General features: G+C 45.8%; 1 protein-coding gene across 7 annotated transcripts in view; it reads left to right on the top strand.

Annotated features, from left to right (window-relative positions):
* The window catches only part of ZNRF3 (zinc and ring finger 3), a 93618-nt gene that overhangs the window by 11887 nt on the left and 63314 nt on the right, over positions 1–18417 (top strand). The window contains exon 1 of one of the 7 annotated variants that reach the window (XM_065692813.1): positions 3297–3654. The exons of the other annotated variants lie outside the window; for them this stretch is intronic. Coding sequence (XP_065548885.1) covers positions 3427–3654 — 228 coding nt within the window. The 5' untranslated portion in view covers positions 3297–3426. Of the gene's footprint in view, positions 1–3296; positions 3655–18417 lie in introns of those variants that run through there. 7 annotated transcript variants of the gene reach the window in all.

Raw genomic sequence — 18417 nt, forward strand, 5'->3', positions numbered from 1 at the left:
GTCATAGCTCTTACTGTCTTCAGTTGCAGTTATAAATGCTTGAGACTTCTGCGTATCAGAGCCTGGGCCTCAGTTTGTTATGAAGGGGGAAACAAAGAAAACATACCTGAAGGGTTGTGGCATGGCTGAACTGTGAGCTGTACGCTGCCAACTGGAAATGTTTGATTGTTTAATGACAGACAGCCCATTCTCTTCTGCAACCTCCTGCTTGAATTTTTGCCCAAGCAGAGGGGACTTGGTGACCTAAGACCTCATGTCACTTATTCAGCTATGGGGCTACTGCAAAGGTAATTTTCCTGTGCCTGTAGCCCAGCAACAGGATAGTTTAGTGAGGTGGAACAGATCTTCAGCAACTTTTACTTTAAGGATAGGATGCTGTTCCCTCATTATATAGAGATGCATTCCCATATTTTTCGCTAGTTGGTTTCCAGATTTATTTGGCCTGTCCTTTCTGCATTTCTAACTCTCAACTGAACCCAGAGAGGCCCTAAGTTTAGGGCATTTCCTAGAGAACATCCAGAAAGTCCTGGTGATTCCATTTAATTAATAACAGAGGCAGAGGCCTTATCTGTCTGAGCCCCTGCACTGTTTAAGTAAATTGATGTCCACTTTGCTGACCAGCAGGGAAGGACACAGCATTCTTGACTTTCCAGTTTCACAGCTAAGGATCAGGAATGTCCTTCCTAGTTTTTGTTAAAATAAAACCATGCGTTCCACATACACACTGACCTCTTGTTGTGGTCTCTTAGAACTAGATTTCCAGTTCCCATCTCCGATCCTGAAGCTACTCTTCCCAATAATGTTTCAGGTTGCTGATTCAGTTTTAAAATAACCTTCACTCCATCCCTGCCTGCCCTGGGCTGCCTTTAGCCCCGGTCTCTTCCCTGATCCAGTTTGCCACACAGCTCCATGAAAGTTAGATTAACATCATTAGGGAGAAATCGTGGAAGTGAAACAAGCAGCAAGGGAAGAGCTCTTTAAAATAAATACTTCTCCCAAACCAGGCAACTTCTGCCAAATAGGGCAAGTCATACTCTCAAAAACCTCATCCAGCGCTATGGCTGTCCTTGGGCTCTGACTGTACTTGGGATGGGGGGAAAAAATATCATGAAGCTGGGTGCTTCTCCACACTGCACAATAGTGTCTTACCGGAAGATGTTCTGTAAGGGGAATTGTTCATTCCTTCATTACCTTTTGTATGACAACCTGTGCACACCCCATTGTCCTGAAACACTGAAATTCCAACTCTTCTTACTGCTGATAACATACCCATTGGGTGTAGGACACTTGGGAAGCCTTGACCTAAAACAACTTAGGACATGAGCTGCTTACCTGTACTAATAGAACATTTGTTCCCAAATGTGGCAGGGGCATTGGAACTAGGTATCTTTAAGGTCCCTTCCAACCCAAACCATTCTATGGTTCTTTGAACTATAAAAAAATAATTACGATGGCATAAGGACCTTTGCAAGAAGAAGAATACTTAGTGAAAAAAGACATCCTGAACCTGACACGCAGGGCATAAAAACCTACCAAGGACTGGAGATTACCTGCTGTTGCTGCTTCTGGAAGGGATTTAAAAGTCTGGGTATCATTTGCCTAAACCACTTAAGTTAGTGAAGAAATAAGAGTTGAATGTCAAGAAGAGACTTTATCCTCATGACATGTGCACAGCCCAGGTTAAGTGACCCTCTCAACATTGTAACTGCAGCCCCTGCATACATCTCTACTTTTGCCACAGATTGTGAAACGGTTTAGCTGACACAGCAGGGAGAAGCTCTCCCAGAATTCTCTCTGTTTGACCTGTTCCTATCTTGATTATGGCGTAGGAAACCCTGTTGCTGTCTAAGCACACTTGCCTCATGTGAAGGTGAGGTAGTTTGTACTAAGGGATGAAAATGCTTCTATTTAGTACACCAGGTGCTATGCCTTTCTGAAATCTGACTGTAACATACCTATAACCTAAAATTCAGTGTTGAGCACAAGCTTGCATAGTGCATTCTCTGCTGTTACGAGGCTAGAGCACCAGCGATGCCCTCTCCAGCTGCTGTTCTATGCATGCTGTAGTTTTGTGGCCTTTGATCCACTGTACTGAAGTCTGAGGTTTGTGGAGGCATTTTGTGGTAGAAGACCAGGGTGGTATGTTCCTGTGATCCCTGCTTGATCCCCTTCTTCTTCACTGAAGAAATCTTCAAGTATTTGTTAAGCTAGCATTGCTCACTGTGTCAGGCTAAGGATGCTGCAATCTTTTCTTCAACTGTAGCAAAGTATATTTAGGAACAGAGCTGGCAATTTGTAGATCGTGGTATTCTTCCTTCTGCCAGTGGGATATGGACTCATCCCAGAGCTGGAGTTTGCCGGTCACTGGGCTTCATAACCAGCAAAGGATCTCACACCACTTGTAAGCAATTTATACTTTTAGATTCCGTAACATCTTGTGTTAATGAGTTCCACAACCCGGGTATACGTACTTCTAAAGGACAACCGATTCACTGGCCTCCATCCAGGTCTTGTAGTGTGGGGCTGAAATAACGATCGTTACCCGTGCACCTTTCCACATCATTCGTGCGCGGTTTCGCAGGCTGTATTAGGGACAAGCGACGAGGCCGGTTAAGCGGTCTGCTTCCCGGCCCGCAGCCGCGCACCGCTGGGTCGGAGCCGATCCGCCCGGCGCCCGCACCCGAGCGAGGAGGGAGCGTGCTGGGAGCCGCCCGCTGGCGGTGGCGTTACGGGAGGCCGCGCACCGCCGCAGCGAAGCCCCAGGGAGCCGGTGGCCGTGGTGCGCCCGGCTGTGCAGGCTCGGCTCCCGCCCGCCCGGCTCCTGGACCACCGGCGGGCTCCAGGCCTGGCGGGCTGCGGCGGGGGCTCAGCGGGCCGGGCGCGATCGCGGCGCGGCTGCAGCCCCGCCGCCGGCGGGACGGGCTCCAGCGAACGCAGGTCCCCGGGGCGCACCGCAGGCCGGCGGGGCCGCCACTCGCGTCCCGAGCGCACCCAGGCCGGCCCTGCGGGCCCGGCCGCACGGGAGGCTGGCGCCCGGCGGGGCCTTCCGGAGCGCGGCGCCGCGCGAGGCTCCGCCGGCCGCTCTCGGGGCCCCGGCCCCGCGGCCGCCGCTCGGGCCGGGCCGGGCCGGGTGCGCGCCGAGGGAGGGCCGCGCGGGTCAGCGGCGCGCGGGGGGCGGGGATAACCCCGCGGTGTCCGTCACGTGGAGCAGATGAAAGGGAAGCGGCTCGGCAGGGCGGAGAGGAGCCGCGGCGAGGGGCGGCGGGTGCGGGGCAGGCGGCGGCCGGGAGCGGAGCGGGGCGCGGCGAGGCGGCGCTGCTGCTGCCGCTGCCATGGGGCGCTGAGCCGCCCGGGACCCCGGCCCCGGAGCTGGAGCCGCTCGGGAGCGATGCGCGGCGGCGGGGAGCCGCTCCCCCCGGCCGCGCGATGAAGGGCTGCGGGGCCGGCGCGGGCTTGGCCGTGCCGCCGCCGCTGCTGCTCGGGCTGCTGTTGGCCGCGGCGCCGGGCGCGGCTCTGGGGAAGGAGACGGCGTTCGTGGAAGTGGTGCTTTTCGAGTCCAGCCCCAGCGGCGACTACACCACCTACACCACGGGGCTGCAGGGCCGCTTCTCCCGCGCGGGGGCCACGCTGAGCGCCGAGGGCGAGATCGTGCAGGTGAGCGAGCAGCGCGGCCGGGGGGCGCCGCGGGCCTCAAGATGGCTTCGCGGGCCCTTCACCTGGCGGCACAAAGCCCGCGCCGGGCCCCGCGCCCCACGTGCGCAGCGCGGCCTGGGGCCGCCGCGGCAGCGGTGACAGATGCGCGGCCGCGCACAAAGGCCGCGGGCCGCCCGGGCCTCACCTTGTGGCAGCCGGGCGCGGGTCCGCGCCGCGGGGCCGCGCGGGGCACGGCGGGCTGCGCTCCGCACGCGCCCTCGCACCTCCGCCGGGAGCGGTGCCTGCGCGGCGGGGCGGGGCCGGGGCCCGCTGCGTGGGGCAGCGCCGGTGCCGCGGGTCCTGGGTCTCACCGCGCAGCCGCCGCAGTCGCCCGGGGCGCGGTGCGTGCCCGGGGCTGTGCTGGGGGCTCTTGCCCAGCGCGGAGGTTCTGGGGGCGCTGCTCTTGGCTTTCCCACCGGAGAAAGCGCTGTCGTGCGTGCCGGAACGCGGCCGCGCCGTGCGCCGAGCTCCCGCGGCGCTTACCTGGAGCTTTCACAGGCGCCTGTAACTTTTGGCCGTCTGCCCCCCCCCCCTTTGGCTGAGTAAAGAAAAATGACTTAAACGGTGCCTTCATAAGTTTAGCTGTTAAGCAGCGGCCGATCGCGGTCCTTATTTCTCATTAACAGTTGTAGTTTGTTTGCTTGGGCTCCATGTATGTGCATACATAAGTATATATATAAATAAAGGCTTAAAATAAAAAGTGATCTGGTGGCAAACAGGCTCTTAAAACATCTGGGAAAGTTCTACACGTACAAGTACGTTACTACCCAGATAACTTATTCTGTTGTTCCTTTTGAGTAAAGTGTACTGCTGTTGAGTGCTTCCTAGTTCAAGAGAGTTTCGGCTGGGGGATTTCTTACAAAAGTTCTCTTGCAGTTGCGAGCACAAGCTGCTGATACAAGGGGTTGTGTTTCTCTTTCAGAGAAAAGAGGGGTGCACCAATTAATGTGTATTTCTGACGTTTTTTACATGGTGGTGCCGGTAGGGCCTGACACACTATAACCTCCTGGTGTGTCATCAGACAGTATGTGTAAGACCTGCTCTGTCTGAGGGGACAGCAAGAAACTGAAGTTTCTTTTCTTGCCAGGTGTTAGTGTTAGAACAGGGGCCACTTCCTGAGGCCACACTTCCCCTGAGGTTGTAAGTGAAAGTGTAGAAAGAAACTACTTTTTTTTTTAAGGCTCAGATTTGCAAAACTTGGACCAAATGTAGGCAAGGGACTCCTGTAGGCCTTATGATGCACAACGTTGACTGTCTGCTTCCTCTTGATGTTTGAGTAGGCAGCCCCCTGAATGGGAAAGGCTGTGGTAGAAAGCAAACGATGTGGCAAATCTTGCAGTCCCTTATCACTCAAAGGCCATTTTGCTCATTTATCTGTGCATACAATAGATAGCGTACACCATGAACAGGCTGCTGGTTTGTTTTTTTTCCTCTAAGCCACCACGTCTGCTGAATTCTTTTCAGAGGAGAGAATATGGCAGATGCTGTTCCAGAGCGGCTAGACTGAGTGCTGTCAGTCATGTTTTCACTGCTGAGATTTTAGATTTCTTGTCAGTGCCATACTTCCCATGTCTCCTGAAAGTGAGTTTTTCACAGCGGTGTCTCCCCTCCCTCTTTCAGCCAGGCTGTATGTTTGTGAAACTGTCTAAATTTGCTGTTCTGGATCATCATTTAAAGCTCGGGGTGAGATTTAGAAGAGCAACATGAAGCTAAGGCAACTAAGAACCTGTTCAGCAGTAGTTAGTGGTATGTCAGTCAGGGATGTAAGCTCTGCTTGGCCACAACCACTCAGTCAGTGCACATGGCTCTGCAAGAGTAAGGTGCGTTTTTCTTTAAAATGAAATATGAAAACTCTAGACAATCAGACACATTAAATAACCATATGTTAAAGAATGGATCAAAGGCATTGTGGTTTTGGGACTACACAAAGACTTACTTTTGTTTATGTTAATAGCATCAATTACTCATTGGGGGATTGAAAGTCTGAACAAAAGTCTTGGAAGTCTGAACAAAAAAAAAAAACCCAAACAAAAAAAACTAAACAACAACCCAAAACCCCTTAAGAAACAATGGGCTTTCAGCATGTTTTTAATAGGTCTCACATTCACTCCTGAACTGGTTATCAGTCAGATTCCTGTCCAGTAGTGGTATAGGTGGTATACGGTGGTATAGTGGTTGCTATTATCTTGTTTCTCATGTCGCTGTGAACAAGTCTTATTAGGGTCAAGTGTCTACAACTCTTCAGAGATGAAATGTTCATACATCTTCTTTCATGTGGCCGCAGTTTGTGTTCAGCAAACTCATCCCTGGGTTGCTGTGTCAGCTGGTCCTTAAAATGTTTGAAGGTCTAACCGTCCCGGTGGTGTCTGGCACACTGGAATATTACGTGTTTCTTGGAGCAATATCCTGGCCTTTAACATGTTTGAGATTGGAAACTGAAAATGTTTGATTAGAGAGTGATTGTGGAAACAAGACTGTTGAAACGTCTAAAATAGTATTTTGTTTTAAAACAAATTATGACTGACAAACTCATTATGGTTGAAATGTCTTGTAGCAGTCAGGAAAAAGCTCAGATTAGTTCCCTCAAAGCAGGTGCTACATAGCCACACACTTGTAGTGACACGACAGTAAGCATCACTGATATGACTAGCAGTGGCTTTTTTTGCTCAGAGTGGGGTTATATATCTTAATTCTACTTGCAATTGGCAAGATTCCTTTGCAGTTGCTTGTTCTTGATGGTTAAGGTGTGGAGTGTGAAGTGCTGTGATTTGTATGAAGTTGTGGTGGTAGAACTGCTCGGGTGAGTTGCTGGAATAGAGGATCAAATATGATGTTTGATTAAAATTGCATTAAAAAATAACATATCAAAACTTCAAATGATATACGTCCACCATTGCCAGTCCTCTCTTTTAGACTTTCTTTTTGTTACTCCTGCCTTAGATACACTGCTAAATAGAGCAGCATGGGTGGGTTGCCAATACGTACAGTTTTAAAGAGAAGCAGCACGGAGGAAAGATTTAGGAATATTATGCCTGGGTTTTCTTGTGTGATAAAAGTTTGGGTTTTGGTTGGCTTGTTTCTGCTTGGAAGCCTCAGGAAGGTAATAGTGACCTTTCTGTAGCATTGAGCTGGAGTGATGTGTAGGTCACGTAATAATCTCTGGTTGCATGCATTTTTTGTGCTCAAAAGGTAACAGCTTGGGGAGAGCAAGCATAACTCCTTGCTTTAAGCTCCAGGAAGAAAACAGAAGTGGGACATTTCCCAGCTTCTGGCACTGCAGTTCCTTCTAGCAGTGTTATGCTCATCTTTTCTCTTGGAGAAGATGGGAAAGCTTAGAACTGGAGTGCAAGCCCACGTGCATGTGTGTTCATTCCTTCTGTCTCCCTCCCACCCCGTATTTACTTGAATAGCTTTGAACCTTTCCTCTGTTTTCTCAAAACGTGAAAGCTGATAAAGACTAAACATCTGTCAGGCGTTGCGTTCTGAAGTGTTGGCAGAGTTTTGGCGGCATTGAAAGCAGTGACTTGAAATAACTGTCCAGACATATAGATGTCTGGCAACGATCAGAGGAGGCTGAGTCAAAGCAATGTTTGCGTCCTTTCAGAATGGAAACCAAAAATGTGTATTTTTGTGGTTGGGTTTTTTTTGGTGAGTTGTAAACAGGCAGGTTAAGTTTCTTCATGCTTGAGTTGAGTGCCTGAAGGCCATTCAAATTAAGGAAGTGGAATTATTTGTGGCTTTGAGTCACTGTCTTGCTGAATGTTTTCTTTGCTAGTTATCCTCTTAGAACATGAAGCCACCTGTGATTGGGTTTGTGTTAGTTTCCATACCTTAACTGTAAAGCTGTGGCTTATGGTGGTGATCCTGAGGACAGCAGGGGTAATGCATTCTTCTGGAAAAACTGAGTTCCTAGTACCAGCTCTTCGGGGTTCAGGTTTGCTTTGTTGTTCTGTTCTTGGAGTTGAGCTGCCGTTGGAACACGACACTTCCATTCTGATGGAAAACAAAGATCCAATGCCCTGTGGATGCTGATAACAGGGTGAGGAGAAGTGCTTTTCAGCATTTGCTGTTTCTCTGTTGTGTTCCAGGTCTCCCATCTTTGCACCAAAATTGTTGTGCCTGGTGTAAGAAGTGGGGCTAGGTTATAGGTTCTGTCCTCTCTGATCTTCGGTCTTGGATGTTAGGAACAGATGCTCACAACTGACAAATGTTGTCTGGCAAGTGAGAATAATCATCTCTGAAATGTCCATCTTCAGCTGTTGAATCTAAGCACTGTCCTGCTCAACCCTCTCATCTGGACTTGTATCAGCCAGACCCGTGTCTCCCATCATCATTCTGAAGGCCTGATGGAAGTTAAGGAGTTTGTGTTAAATAGGTGACAAGGCTGAATCCTGAATGGCAAAGACTTAATTGCTGCTGTCTTAGGGAGAAAAAAGAACCAACCAATCAACCAACCAAATCTGAATTTTCACAGTGCTTATTTCCTGGTTTAGTATATTTATTTTAAAGTTATTATTTATTTCTTATGGTAACAGCAAGTCATTGAGAGCTTCCTTCTGGCTATAACAGCATCATCTACTGTTATGTAGTCAGAGCAGTGGGTAATTTCTGTTCTCTCTGTTTTGCTGCTTTGTGGATCGGAGACCTTACTCTAAGCTTCAGGGTTTCTTTTTTATGTATATATTTATTATTTTTTTTGGCTATCATTGTGTTGACTTGACTATCCAGATCGTGGGAACAGGACTCTTCTAAAACTGTAGCCTTGATATACGCGTGGAATAGCAAAATGTTTTACAAGTTCTGTTTGTGCATTTTCCGAGGTCTCAGTTCTTTAAAGCGTATGTGCAGGTTTTGAACCTGAGCTGGAGGTTTTGGTTAGTTTGGGATTTGGCAGAGCTCATGACCCCTCTGTACAGGAGAGAGTTGAGAGGTGGAAAAAAGATGAAAACCACAGGTTTCGTCCTGTGGGCAGCAGGCTCCTCCTGTGCAGGTGCTGCCGTGTATGTACCCTGCCTGGTGTCAGCTGCACCACTGCTTATTCTGCAGTACTGCCTGACAGAAGGCTGAAGATTGCCCACGCTGGGGGCAGCCCTGGCAGTGTTGGGGCAGGGGATGGGGTCCCCTGCACCGTTGGGCCTGTGGGGTTTGTGGTGGTTTGGAATGCAGGCGTTTTTCATGGCAGGGCAGCAGGTGACTGCAGGTGTGCCGGAGAAGGCCAAGATGATAAAGGAGGCATAATCCATACTTAAGAGACTGTTGAGCCAAAGACTTGCATAGTTACTGTACCTGGGCAACCTTTGTGGAGTACATAATGCACAGGCAGTTTGTTTGCAGCTGAGGTATTGTCCTGGGTTTGATCTCAGGTTAATCCAGCTGTTTCCCAGTTTTTATCCATCCCTCTGTTACTTTATATTAATTCTCCAATATTGCAATATTCGATACTGCAATATCCAAGGTGTCTCTCAGGACAGTGGTGAAAGGACTTGGTAACTCCAGTGGTAGCTACTGTCTGTTGTGCGATGTCTACTTATGGCTGCTTTGAGAATCCTGCACTCGTGCCATCCTGTTAAGGTGCGCTGCAGCACTGTAAGAGAATTTAAGGGAGGTACGTGTCAGATTGTGGTGAAGAAAGAACACCTGGCTGCATAAGCCTTCTGCAAGAGTGTCTCTCTCCTTCGGATGGATAGTTTCATGTTGTCTTTTCTATCTTCTGGGGAACAAAAGCACCTTACGAAACTAGTTACTGTAAACCCAAAATTGTCATGGAATTTTATGGGGTAATAAATTGTATTTACGCAGTTAAAGCTTTTGACTGTTACAGTACGCTATAATGTATTAATGGAAAGTTAAGGGCGTCTGTGCAAACTGTTTCTAAATGAGTCTGAGGCAATAATAAATGTTTCTGGTCATCATTGCAAGGGAGAGGGCTGTTCAAAAGATAACCAAATTCAGTGGTGAGTTACTGGTTTTGGAGGAAGCTCCAATGTCTGGTGTTAGCACAGAGTTGCAGCAATACCAGAATCCTTGTCAGCACACAAGACTGAAACAGTCCTACAAGGAGAAGGTTGGAGGCACAATATAAAAAATGAGGTTATATGGATGTTGAGGTTGATGTCAAATTATGGAGGAGAAGGTACAATGGAAAGAGAAAAAAAATGCTAATGTGACCTATTTAGAGGAATAAGAATAAAGTAGGTTAAGAAAGTAGAAGCAGAAAGCTTACAGCACTGGGTCTTGTACTAAGGACAGTCAGTGCACTTTCTGTTAATTTCTAAGTAAAGACAGGGAATCAAGTGAGGAAAAGATAGTTTGTGGGAGTTCAGGTAACTTTTTTGTGTAGTCCATAAGTTTAATCAAATCTTCACACAGATGTTTAAGGTCTGTACTCTTGAAAACCTTGCTGTTGCTGGCAGGATACTGACCACTTCCTTTTCCATGTAGTCCTGTTGCTTCTCTGGGAGGTGGAACTAGGGAAAAATCCCAGAGAGGAGTGGCCCTCAAAAATTGTTGAACATGGAGCCATTTGGAGAACTTTTTCATTTATATATGTTTATGCTGAGACTGGATCTATGCGACTCTAATGGTTTTATACAATTACAGCCTGCTTCATAGTGTTAGCAGCACATGTGGCCAGCCATGACTCGTGGATAGAACTGGTACTTGGCTTTCCCTGAGTGCTCCAGTGGTGGCTGTGATTATGGGACAAGGTAACTTTGCTTTAATTGCTTTGCCTATAAGGCCTTCGGAAATGACTCCAGGTGTGGAGGCCATGATTTGGTGTGCCATAACTCAGTGAGAAAGAAATGCAGGCAGCTTTGCTGCAGGCAGATCTTGTAGGAAAGTCTTGAGTAGTTGTATAAAACCATTGATTAGCATACATAGTAATTTTCTTCCAGTTTATACCATCTTGTGGTGGAGCATGTATTTAAAAATGCTCCTTTTTTATTTTATTTTTTTTTATTACAGTCTTCTAGTCCTTGTTTTGGAATTTCAAAGTGAGGCCCTTCTGTACCAGAATAACTTTCACAAACATAGTTTTTCAAAGTGAATGCATTCAAGGGACCAGCATCTTACTGGTTAAGGAAAGGTAAGATCTGGAGGCAGTGATCTGCTCTGTGTTCTACCCAGTTGTGTAAGTGGTATATGTGTTTGCATTAATACACTTAGTATAGTAGAAGTGCTCAATTTAGGAAGTGTTAAATATTAACTTGTGCATACTATCTCTTATTCTGGGCATCTGCACTTCAGTATTCAAATGTGGTCAGACCAGGGATTGTGGTGCCTATATATGAAAGCAGAATGAATGCAAGTTGAATGGTTGGCCTTATTTCTCATGTTTCCTGGCTTGAAGGGAGAGCCCTTCACATTAAAGGAGATTGGCAAAGGAGAAGAGATTGTTTTTTAACAAAGCAGTGTTTTGAAATTGTTACAACAGCAACAGAAGATTCATGTTAAAAAAAAGTAATGATGTTTTTTCTGCATTTTTGTCACCGCTTGACACTTGAGCCAGAGGTGAACAGGAGAGTGTGATCTTGCATGGCACGCACCCCATCGGTGGAGCTGTGCTTGTGTTAGCACTGAGTAGAAGTGTTGAGGAGAGCGGGGTTCTGGTGGCTCAGGGTGTCCTCTTCACAGTGACAAATTGCTTTTGTTCAGATTTTTAAATTTCCTTTTCCTGCTGCTTTAAAAGACTTTTGTTGTCTCACTTGGCATAAGATGAAAAACCAGCTTACAAAGATTGATCAGGTGCCTGTTATGTTCCAGACACAAGTATACACTTAAATATGTAGCTTAGTATATGCAGACTCTCTAGGCTTCCCAGACCCATGTTACTGTGTGCATTAATGTAGGGATTTCAGTTGTTTTCTGAAGCTGCTGGCCAGCTTAAGTTTTCTGTTGGCTTTCTTAAGCTGTTTTATTATTTTCATCATTTTCATCAGTAAAGCGAACTGAGGAGTCAGTGAGGAGGTGACTAGCCTGACAAAGAACAAAGGGGTATATTTTAGAGTTGCAGTCCTGGTTTGGGTACAAGTGCTCAACTAGCTGTACAGGCATACATGCCTCCTACTGTGAATTTATTGCATGTACTTGGTAAGCAACTTTCAAATGCTTCTGATTTTAGTGTTTGAAAAATTGCTTTTAATTTGGGAAAGAGCCTAGTTTGTGCCAAGATCTGTTTTCCTACTTTGATGCTTTTGATGTTTGCCTGCTTTAAGAAATAAACCAAGAAAACCAACAATAAAAAGTGTAGTAAGTGTGGGTGGGAAAAAAACCTTCTCCTTTTTTTCCTCTCTTTATCCAATCTGGGCCCCTCACCAGCAGAAGAAACTAACCAAGCTTTCCATTGAGTTCACCTTTTGGAACTGAAAGTTTCCAGCCTTAAACAATCCACTTTGATTAAGGCAAGTGGATTTGGAGAGCTGACTTGGAATTCTAGAAGGTATTCTGTTCATTTTTATACATGGAGAGTCAGTTCTGAAACTCTGGTGTTCATGAGGGAGAGCCTTTTTGAATGAGGCTGTGTTGTTTGTTTTTTGGGGGGTTTTTTTGTGTTTTTTTTTTCTGTGTGTGTGTGTGTGGTTTTTTGGTGTTTTGTTTGGTTGGTGGTGGTGTGCTTTTTTTTTTTTGTTGTTGTTGTTGGTTTTTTTTTAGTTTTATTTATTTATTATTTTCGCCACCTGCAGATTCTGCCTTGAGGACCCATAGACTTTATTGTTTCAGCCTGGCTAAATGGTGGCACTTGCAATTAAGCCTTCATAGGTTTTACCTCCATAACAACAGCAGTAATACCCATATCTTGTAGATAAAACACCAGTAATGTATATATACACATATATAGCATGCTAGACAGCACACTAATGCTGTCTGTTATTGTTGCACTGAAGTTTTAGTTGTCCTTGCTGGCTTTGGAGATGAGGACAGATGTTAAGCTGTGCAGTGTAGCAGTTGCTGCTCTTAGGCACACTGGGATTCCTTCTGATGCAGGCTCTAAAGGATATGTATGCTATAACAGGAAAAAGTACTGGTTCCCACTCCAGTGTGTTTTACAAGGGTCCAGCGAACTTTCTCAAACCTGTTTTGTATTTGTTTAGAAGCCCTCTAGAGCCAATACTGTCTTGCATACTGTGAGGATAAAGTGAAGATGAGCACTGTATGGCCTGGATGCCAAGCTGGCAGATGTCCTGAATGATGTGTAGCACGGCATGAACCTGTGAAACAGAGCCAGAAGATGCTACTGAGTTGTGTATTTAATAGAAGCCAAAGGCTGGAGACCTCTTTTTGCTTAAAGGCAAGGTATCCCCAGCCTGCTAGCTGGCAGGGTTTTGCCTGTTTAAAAGATGTTATCTTTTGCATCCCAAAACTCTGTCTGAGGAAAAGACATTGTGGACCAGGGAATGCAAAAGAACTCCCAAGGTGTGATCCTACTTGGGTTTTTGCTGTTTTACTTGAGGAAGCTGTGCTGCCAGAGTTCCTCCTCTGCACCGACTTCCGTAACTGTCAGTGATAAACTTTGTAGGCTTTGATACAGGGAATTTATGGAAATTTTCCTATAGTGAAATAACAGGGTTGCAGATTGGGATCCATTTCTCAACCATGTGTATTTTGTTTACTTTAAATTGGCATCAGGAGGTGATGGCAAATATCCTCAAGTAACAGAAATCAGACAAGTGATCTGGTCTCCTTTGTCTACCCCTATTGTTATCTTCAGGCAACTATGGGAAGATGAAGATTTGATATCTCTCGGGACAGCATCAGTATTAAATATAGATCCGTGATGTGGAATAGTCAGCCAAAATGTGTGTACACGTGTATGTGTGTGATGCATGCAGTATGATTAAAGTTACACTAAGATGAAACCAACAAAATATTTTCTGTTCCTGAAGGTTGTGTAAGCATTTGTTTCAGGGGCTTGGATAGGAACATTCCTGGAGCCCGGAGACATCCCAGCTGTGGAAAGAGTATGGGAAGAAACTGTCCCTGTCAGTAAAAGGGCTGAAGTGTCCTGAAAGAGTTAAGCTGTAATTAGCTCACTCCTAAGGTATTTAATATCCTCATTAAACCCAACTGCTGCTTTGCGTTTTGTTTTTTTTTTCTTATGGCAAATAAAATTTCTTGAAGAGCTGAGCCTCTGCCTCTCGGATCAGAGGCTCACATGTTGAAGCTGGCAGCGCCAGAGGCTAGTTCCTATCTGTGTGACAGCATTTTTAATTTAACAGGACCAGCTTTGATGTTCTTGAATATTTATGGGCAGCTTCAGATCACTCCAGTATGTGTTCTTTTTAACTGGAGCAGCAGTTCCTCCTCGCACAACAAAATTTCTTTCCCTCTGTTTACTCTTGGGTCCATTTTGGATTTGCAGTCGTCAGGGCAGTTTTATGTTACTGAAATAGAATCATAGAATCGCAGAATAGTTACGGATGGAAAGGACCTTAAAATGATCCAGTTCCAACCCCCCTGCCATGGGCAGGGACACCTCGCACTAAACCATGAGACCCAAGGCTCTGTCCAGCCTGGCCTTGAACACCGCCATGGATGGAGCACTCACAACCTCCCTGGGCAACCCGTTCCAGTGCCTCACCATCTTACAGTAAAAAAACTTCCTCTTTATATCCTCCTTAAACTTCCCCTGTTTAAGTTTTAACCCGTTACCCCTTGTCCTGTCACTACAGTCCCTAATGAAGAGTCCCTCCCCAGCATCCCTATAGGCCCCCTTCAGATCCTGGAAGGCTGCTCTGAGGTCCCCACGCAGCCTTCTCTTCTCCAGGCTGAACAGCCCCAACTTCCTCAGCCTGTCTTCATACGGGAGGTGCTCCAGTCCCCTGATCATCCTCGTGGCCTCCTCTGGACTTGTTCCAGCAGTTCCATGTCCTTTTTATGTTGAAGACACCAAAACCGCACACAATGCTCCAAGTGAATACTGTTTGTGGGAGGTACCACTTGATTTTTCTTTCCAGTTTCTGCAGCTGGGGGTAGTCCAGTTACTGCATCTGAGCTCCTTGTTTGAGCCTTGCTGCAGACACTTGCACTGTAGAAGAGACCGATGCAGTGGAATAGGGTTGAACAATGTGCCCATGTGGTGCCTTGCCCCTGCCTGGGGGAGCTCAGTGTGCCTGCAATGGGTCCAACCTGAGGTCTGCTCTGCTTGGAGCTGATGTGGGCCCCCCCTCAGGATTACATAGACATGTCTCCCTGGTACCATAGAGAAAAGAGCAGGTTATAGTCATGATTTGTGGTGTAAAGAGGAACTGAAAACTTGAGGTCAGGCTCTCAGTGGGAGTTGATCAGAAATGACAGAAACAAGTTTCAGTTGGAATTTGCCATTTTATTAAATGAATTGTTCCCATTGAGTGATTTGACCTGCACAAAGCCGGCCAAATTTGGGCAGGAATCTTAAAAATAGATACCTCATGAGGGGAAGAAGATACCTGATGGGCCAGCAGTCAGCCAAGTTATTAACATCCTCTCAGCTTGCTTTGCCTCATCAGCTTGCCATCTACCTTATTGTTGATGTTCTGTTTCAGACAGACATTCTCATGGCCAACTGGGAGATCAAAGCTGTAGGTTTCTTCCCAGAACTTTTCCATGTGGGTGCTGATAGTTCAGGCAGATTTCTGTGTCCTGCTCTGCTGTGCTTAGTTTTTGTTGCTAAGTTCTGTATGCTTCATGTTACCGATGATCTTCTGGTTGGAATTATTTTCTCGTGGGCTTGTTTGGGACTGTTATCAATGTAGCAGATTTTTTGTGTGTTAATTGGAACAGTTTCACTTTGTAAAAGAATTTGTCTTTCAGTAATGATAATTTATTTTAATGCATGGCCTAAAGTGGTCTGTAGGTTTGGACTTTCCTGCTATAGATGCATTTCTTTGTTGGTACAGCCTTTTCTAGTTCAGCAAGTGAAATCGTGTCACTGCCTACATGGCTAAATAGTGCTGGAAAGCAACCACAGGAGGAAAGTGCTTGATTGTGTGTTTGATGTAAATAGTTTGCTCAAGGAGTAAGGCTTTTCTTGCTATGGAAATTCAGCAGCATAACTTACTAATGTAGCAGTAAGAGTTTCTAAACATGCCAGTAAACAGAACTTTACCAACATAAAAAGGCAGGGAAAGGTCCTGATAATGCTTGTTCCAGAAGGAAAAAATAATCTGCCAGTGGCATCTAAACACCACTTTTTCCCGGTTAATTTTAATGGAAGACCTGTTTAGAAAGTGAAGCAACTAAGGGGTGTCTTCAGGAGTTCATTCATATGCATTCAGCTAATGCTGATGGGAAGCTGTTGTCTGCTGAGGTTCCATTTCAGTGCTTGCATCTAGGGACAGGTGGATGTTGCTTGTGACTTCATTCTTCTCTAGTTCCCTCCTCCAAGTTGTTGTTAACAAAGGTCGTTTTCTGTCTCCCTACATGCCCTGCAATATCCTGTGAGATGGGAAAATATATGAAGTATGGAAATACTCAATGCATCTTCTGTCTCTGGGAAGGATTATCCAACAGTCACAGTTTAATTTTTGTTTGGTTTTGGTAGAGTTGTCGTAGAAAGCTGGTCCTAATGATCTAAGGCAGTGCTTCACTAGATTTACCTCTGTCCTGGGTACTATTGCTAGTCCAGAAGAGTTACAGAAGCTGAAAGGACAAAACCACAAGCAGTGTGTGGTACACCCGTGACATTTTTAACCAGCTCCGCAGCCTCTTCCAGACTGGGGGGGTTCCCCCAAGGGTTTGGGTTTTTGTCAGGCTTTACCGTTCATGTAGAAGTCACATCTTGCTTTGAGTTTAGATGCAGTAATTTCTACAGACATTTTGGGATTTTTGCATAACATAGAAAGTATATCAGCAGAGCCGCTTACTAAGATTAAAGAACCAGCTCTAAACTTGTCACTAAGGAGTGAGCAGTAAGTAGTACCAAGGTTGTGGCTCAAACAGGGATGTCATCACAATCCAAAGTTTAAACTTTCAAATATCTTAGTCAACAGAAAGTGTGTTGTAATTTGAAAGCTGGTATATCTCTTCAAGGCTGTGAGCAGAGCTTCTTTTGAAATCAGGTCCTTGAGAATTTTTGAGGTATGCCCCTTCCCATTCCAAATCACCCAGTACTGCAATTTGAGTTAGAAGCATAGTGGATGGAGAGGGTCATTCTGCTGGGTTTAGCGTGAAAGTTAATAACAGTTGGTAGCCAATAGTAAGATGAAGCTGCAAGTCAAGTTAAAAACAAAGAAACAACCCAAAACACCCAAAAACTTGCTGGTGTGGGTTGTTTGGGTTGTTTTGGTTTTTGTTTTTTGGGTTTTTTTTCCTTTATAAAGCAAGGATTTTAATTTCTATGATTTCTTCCCTGTTTCTGGGTTAAGATCAGTTTTCAGGCCTATTCACTGCTCTTGACATGTCCCTGCACTTAACAGCTGTTCTGCTTTTCAGGCTTTCCTGCCTGGATAACCTGTTGCATTACAACCACCTGAAAATGAAAGAGCATGAGTTACTGTGCACTGGGTTGTTATCTGTGAGCTGGGCAGTTAGCATGTCACGTGCTCATCTCTTCCTTTTCCCCACTTGCAAAGTAAAGTATCATCTTGAAGCCATCACTTTTTTATCATTTTTCTCCTAGTGTTTACTGAGCTCACATCTTGGGAAAGGGCTTTGGGAGTGTAAAACGTGGGTTGGCGGCAGTGGCTGATTGCACTGGCCCCTCTTTTGCAAGTGAGGGAGCAACATCATTGTTAGTGGCTCCTCATCCCTGTTCAGTTGCATGCTGGTCCCTCCTTGTGCTGAGCAATCTTGCCTGGAGTCATCAGACCCAAGGGGAAAGTCACTAAAAGGGCCCAAGTATTCTTGAGGGCTTCTGGCAGGCGATATCCCTATGAAGGGATGGGGTTTTGTGTGTAGAAGGTCTGTTTTTCCTTGCTCCTTTCCTGTCTTTTTGAAAGTGTTTTGAAATAGTATCAGTTATTTAAGGGTTGGATGGGCTTGAACGAACTCATGAGCTAACAGGATGCTCTGCAGGAGTGTTATAATTCTGCCCATATTGTCTCAAGGTGCAGCTTTCATAGTCCAGAGTTATGTTGGAGGAGAATAAATTCTGTGCTGGTAGCAGAAACCTTGGTCCCATCAGCATCCATATTTAGTTACTGGAACAAACGAAAACTTGGCGTTCTTGCCCTTTAGTTGTTCTTACAGTTTCCAAATCTGCTTCTGTAGTGAATGTGTTTTTCAGTGACATTTAGTGGCCTGAAGTCATTGATAAATATATGTGCAAGTGGTAGCTGGAGCCATTGTGGTTGAGTCTGCAGCTTTATAGTCTTGCTCTCAGATTACTCGCATGGTTATAGCCTGAAGGGAACTAAAAAGTGTGCACTGTGCCTGACAGATGTTGTTCTGCCTTATGTTTAATGGAAGAATGGACTTCGGACAGTTGTTCTACTTTGGAAGGGGTTACATCCATTTGATGAAGGCTGTGGAACATCTCCTATGATTAGGGAAAAGACAGTTTGGAAAGCAGAATGTTTACATCTGTAAAGGATGGGGTTTGTTTGTTTGTTTGTTTGTTCTGTGATTTAAACTGAAGACTCTTTAAACTGTTTTGAGGTATGGTTGTATGGGGCTTTTGACTTCCATGATAGAACTGTACATCTTCTGAGCCAGTACACTGGTCAGCTCTGCTTAGACTATTCTTTTAATATTTAGTGTGATTTTATTTTCACGTGACATCTCCTTCCACCTCTTTACCTGCTGTGT

This window comes from Lathamus discolor, chromosome 12 (genome assembly GCF_037157495.1).
Source record: "Lathamus discolor isolate bLatDis1 chromosome 12, bLatDis1.hap1, whole genome shotgun sequence".
Taxonomy (NCBI): domain Eukaryota; kingdom Metazoa; phylum Chordata; class Aves; order Psittaciformes; family Psittacidae; genus Lathamus; species Lathamus discolor.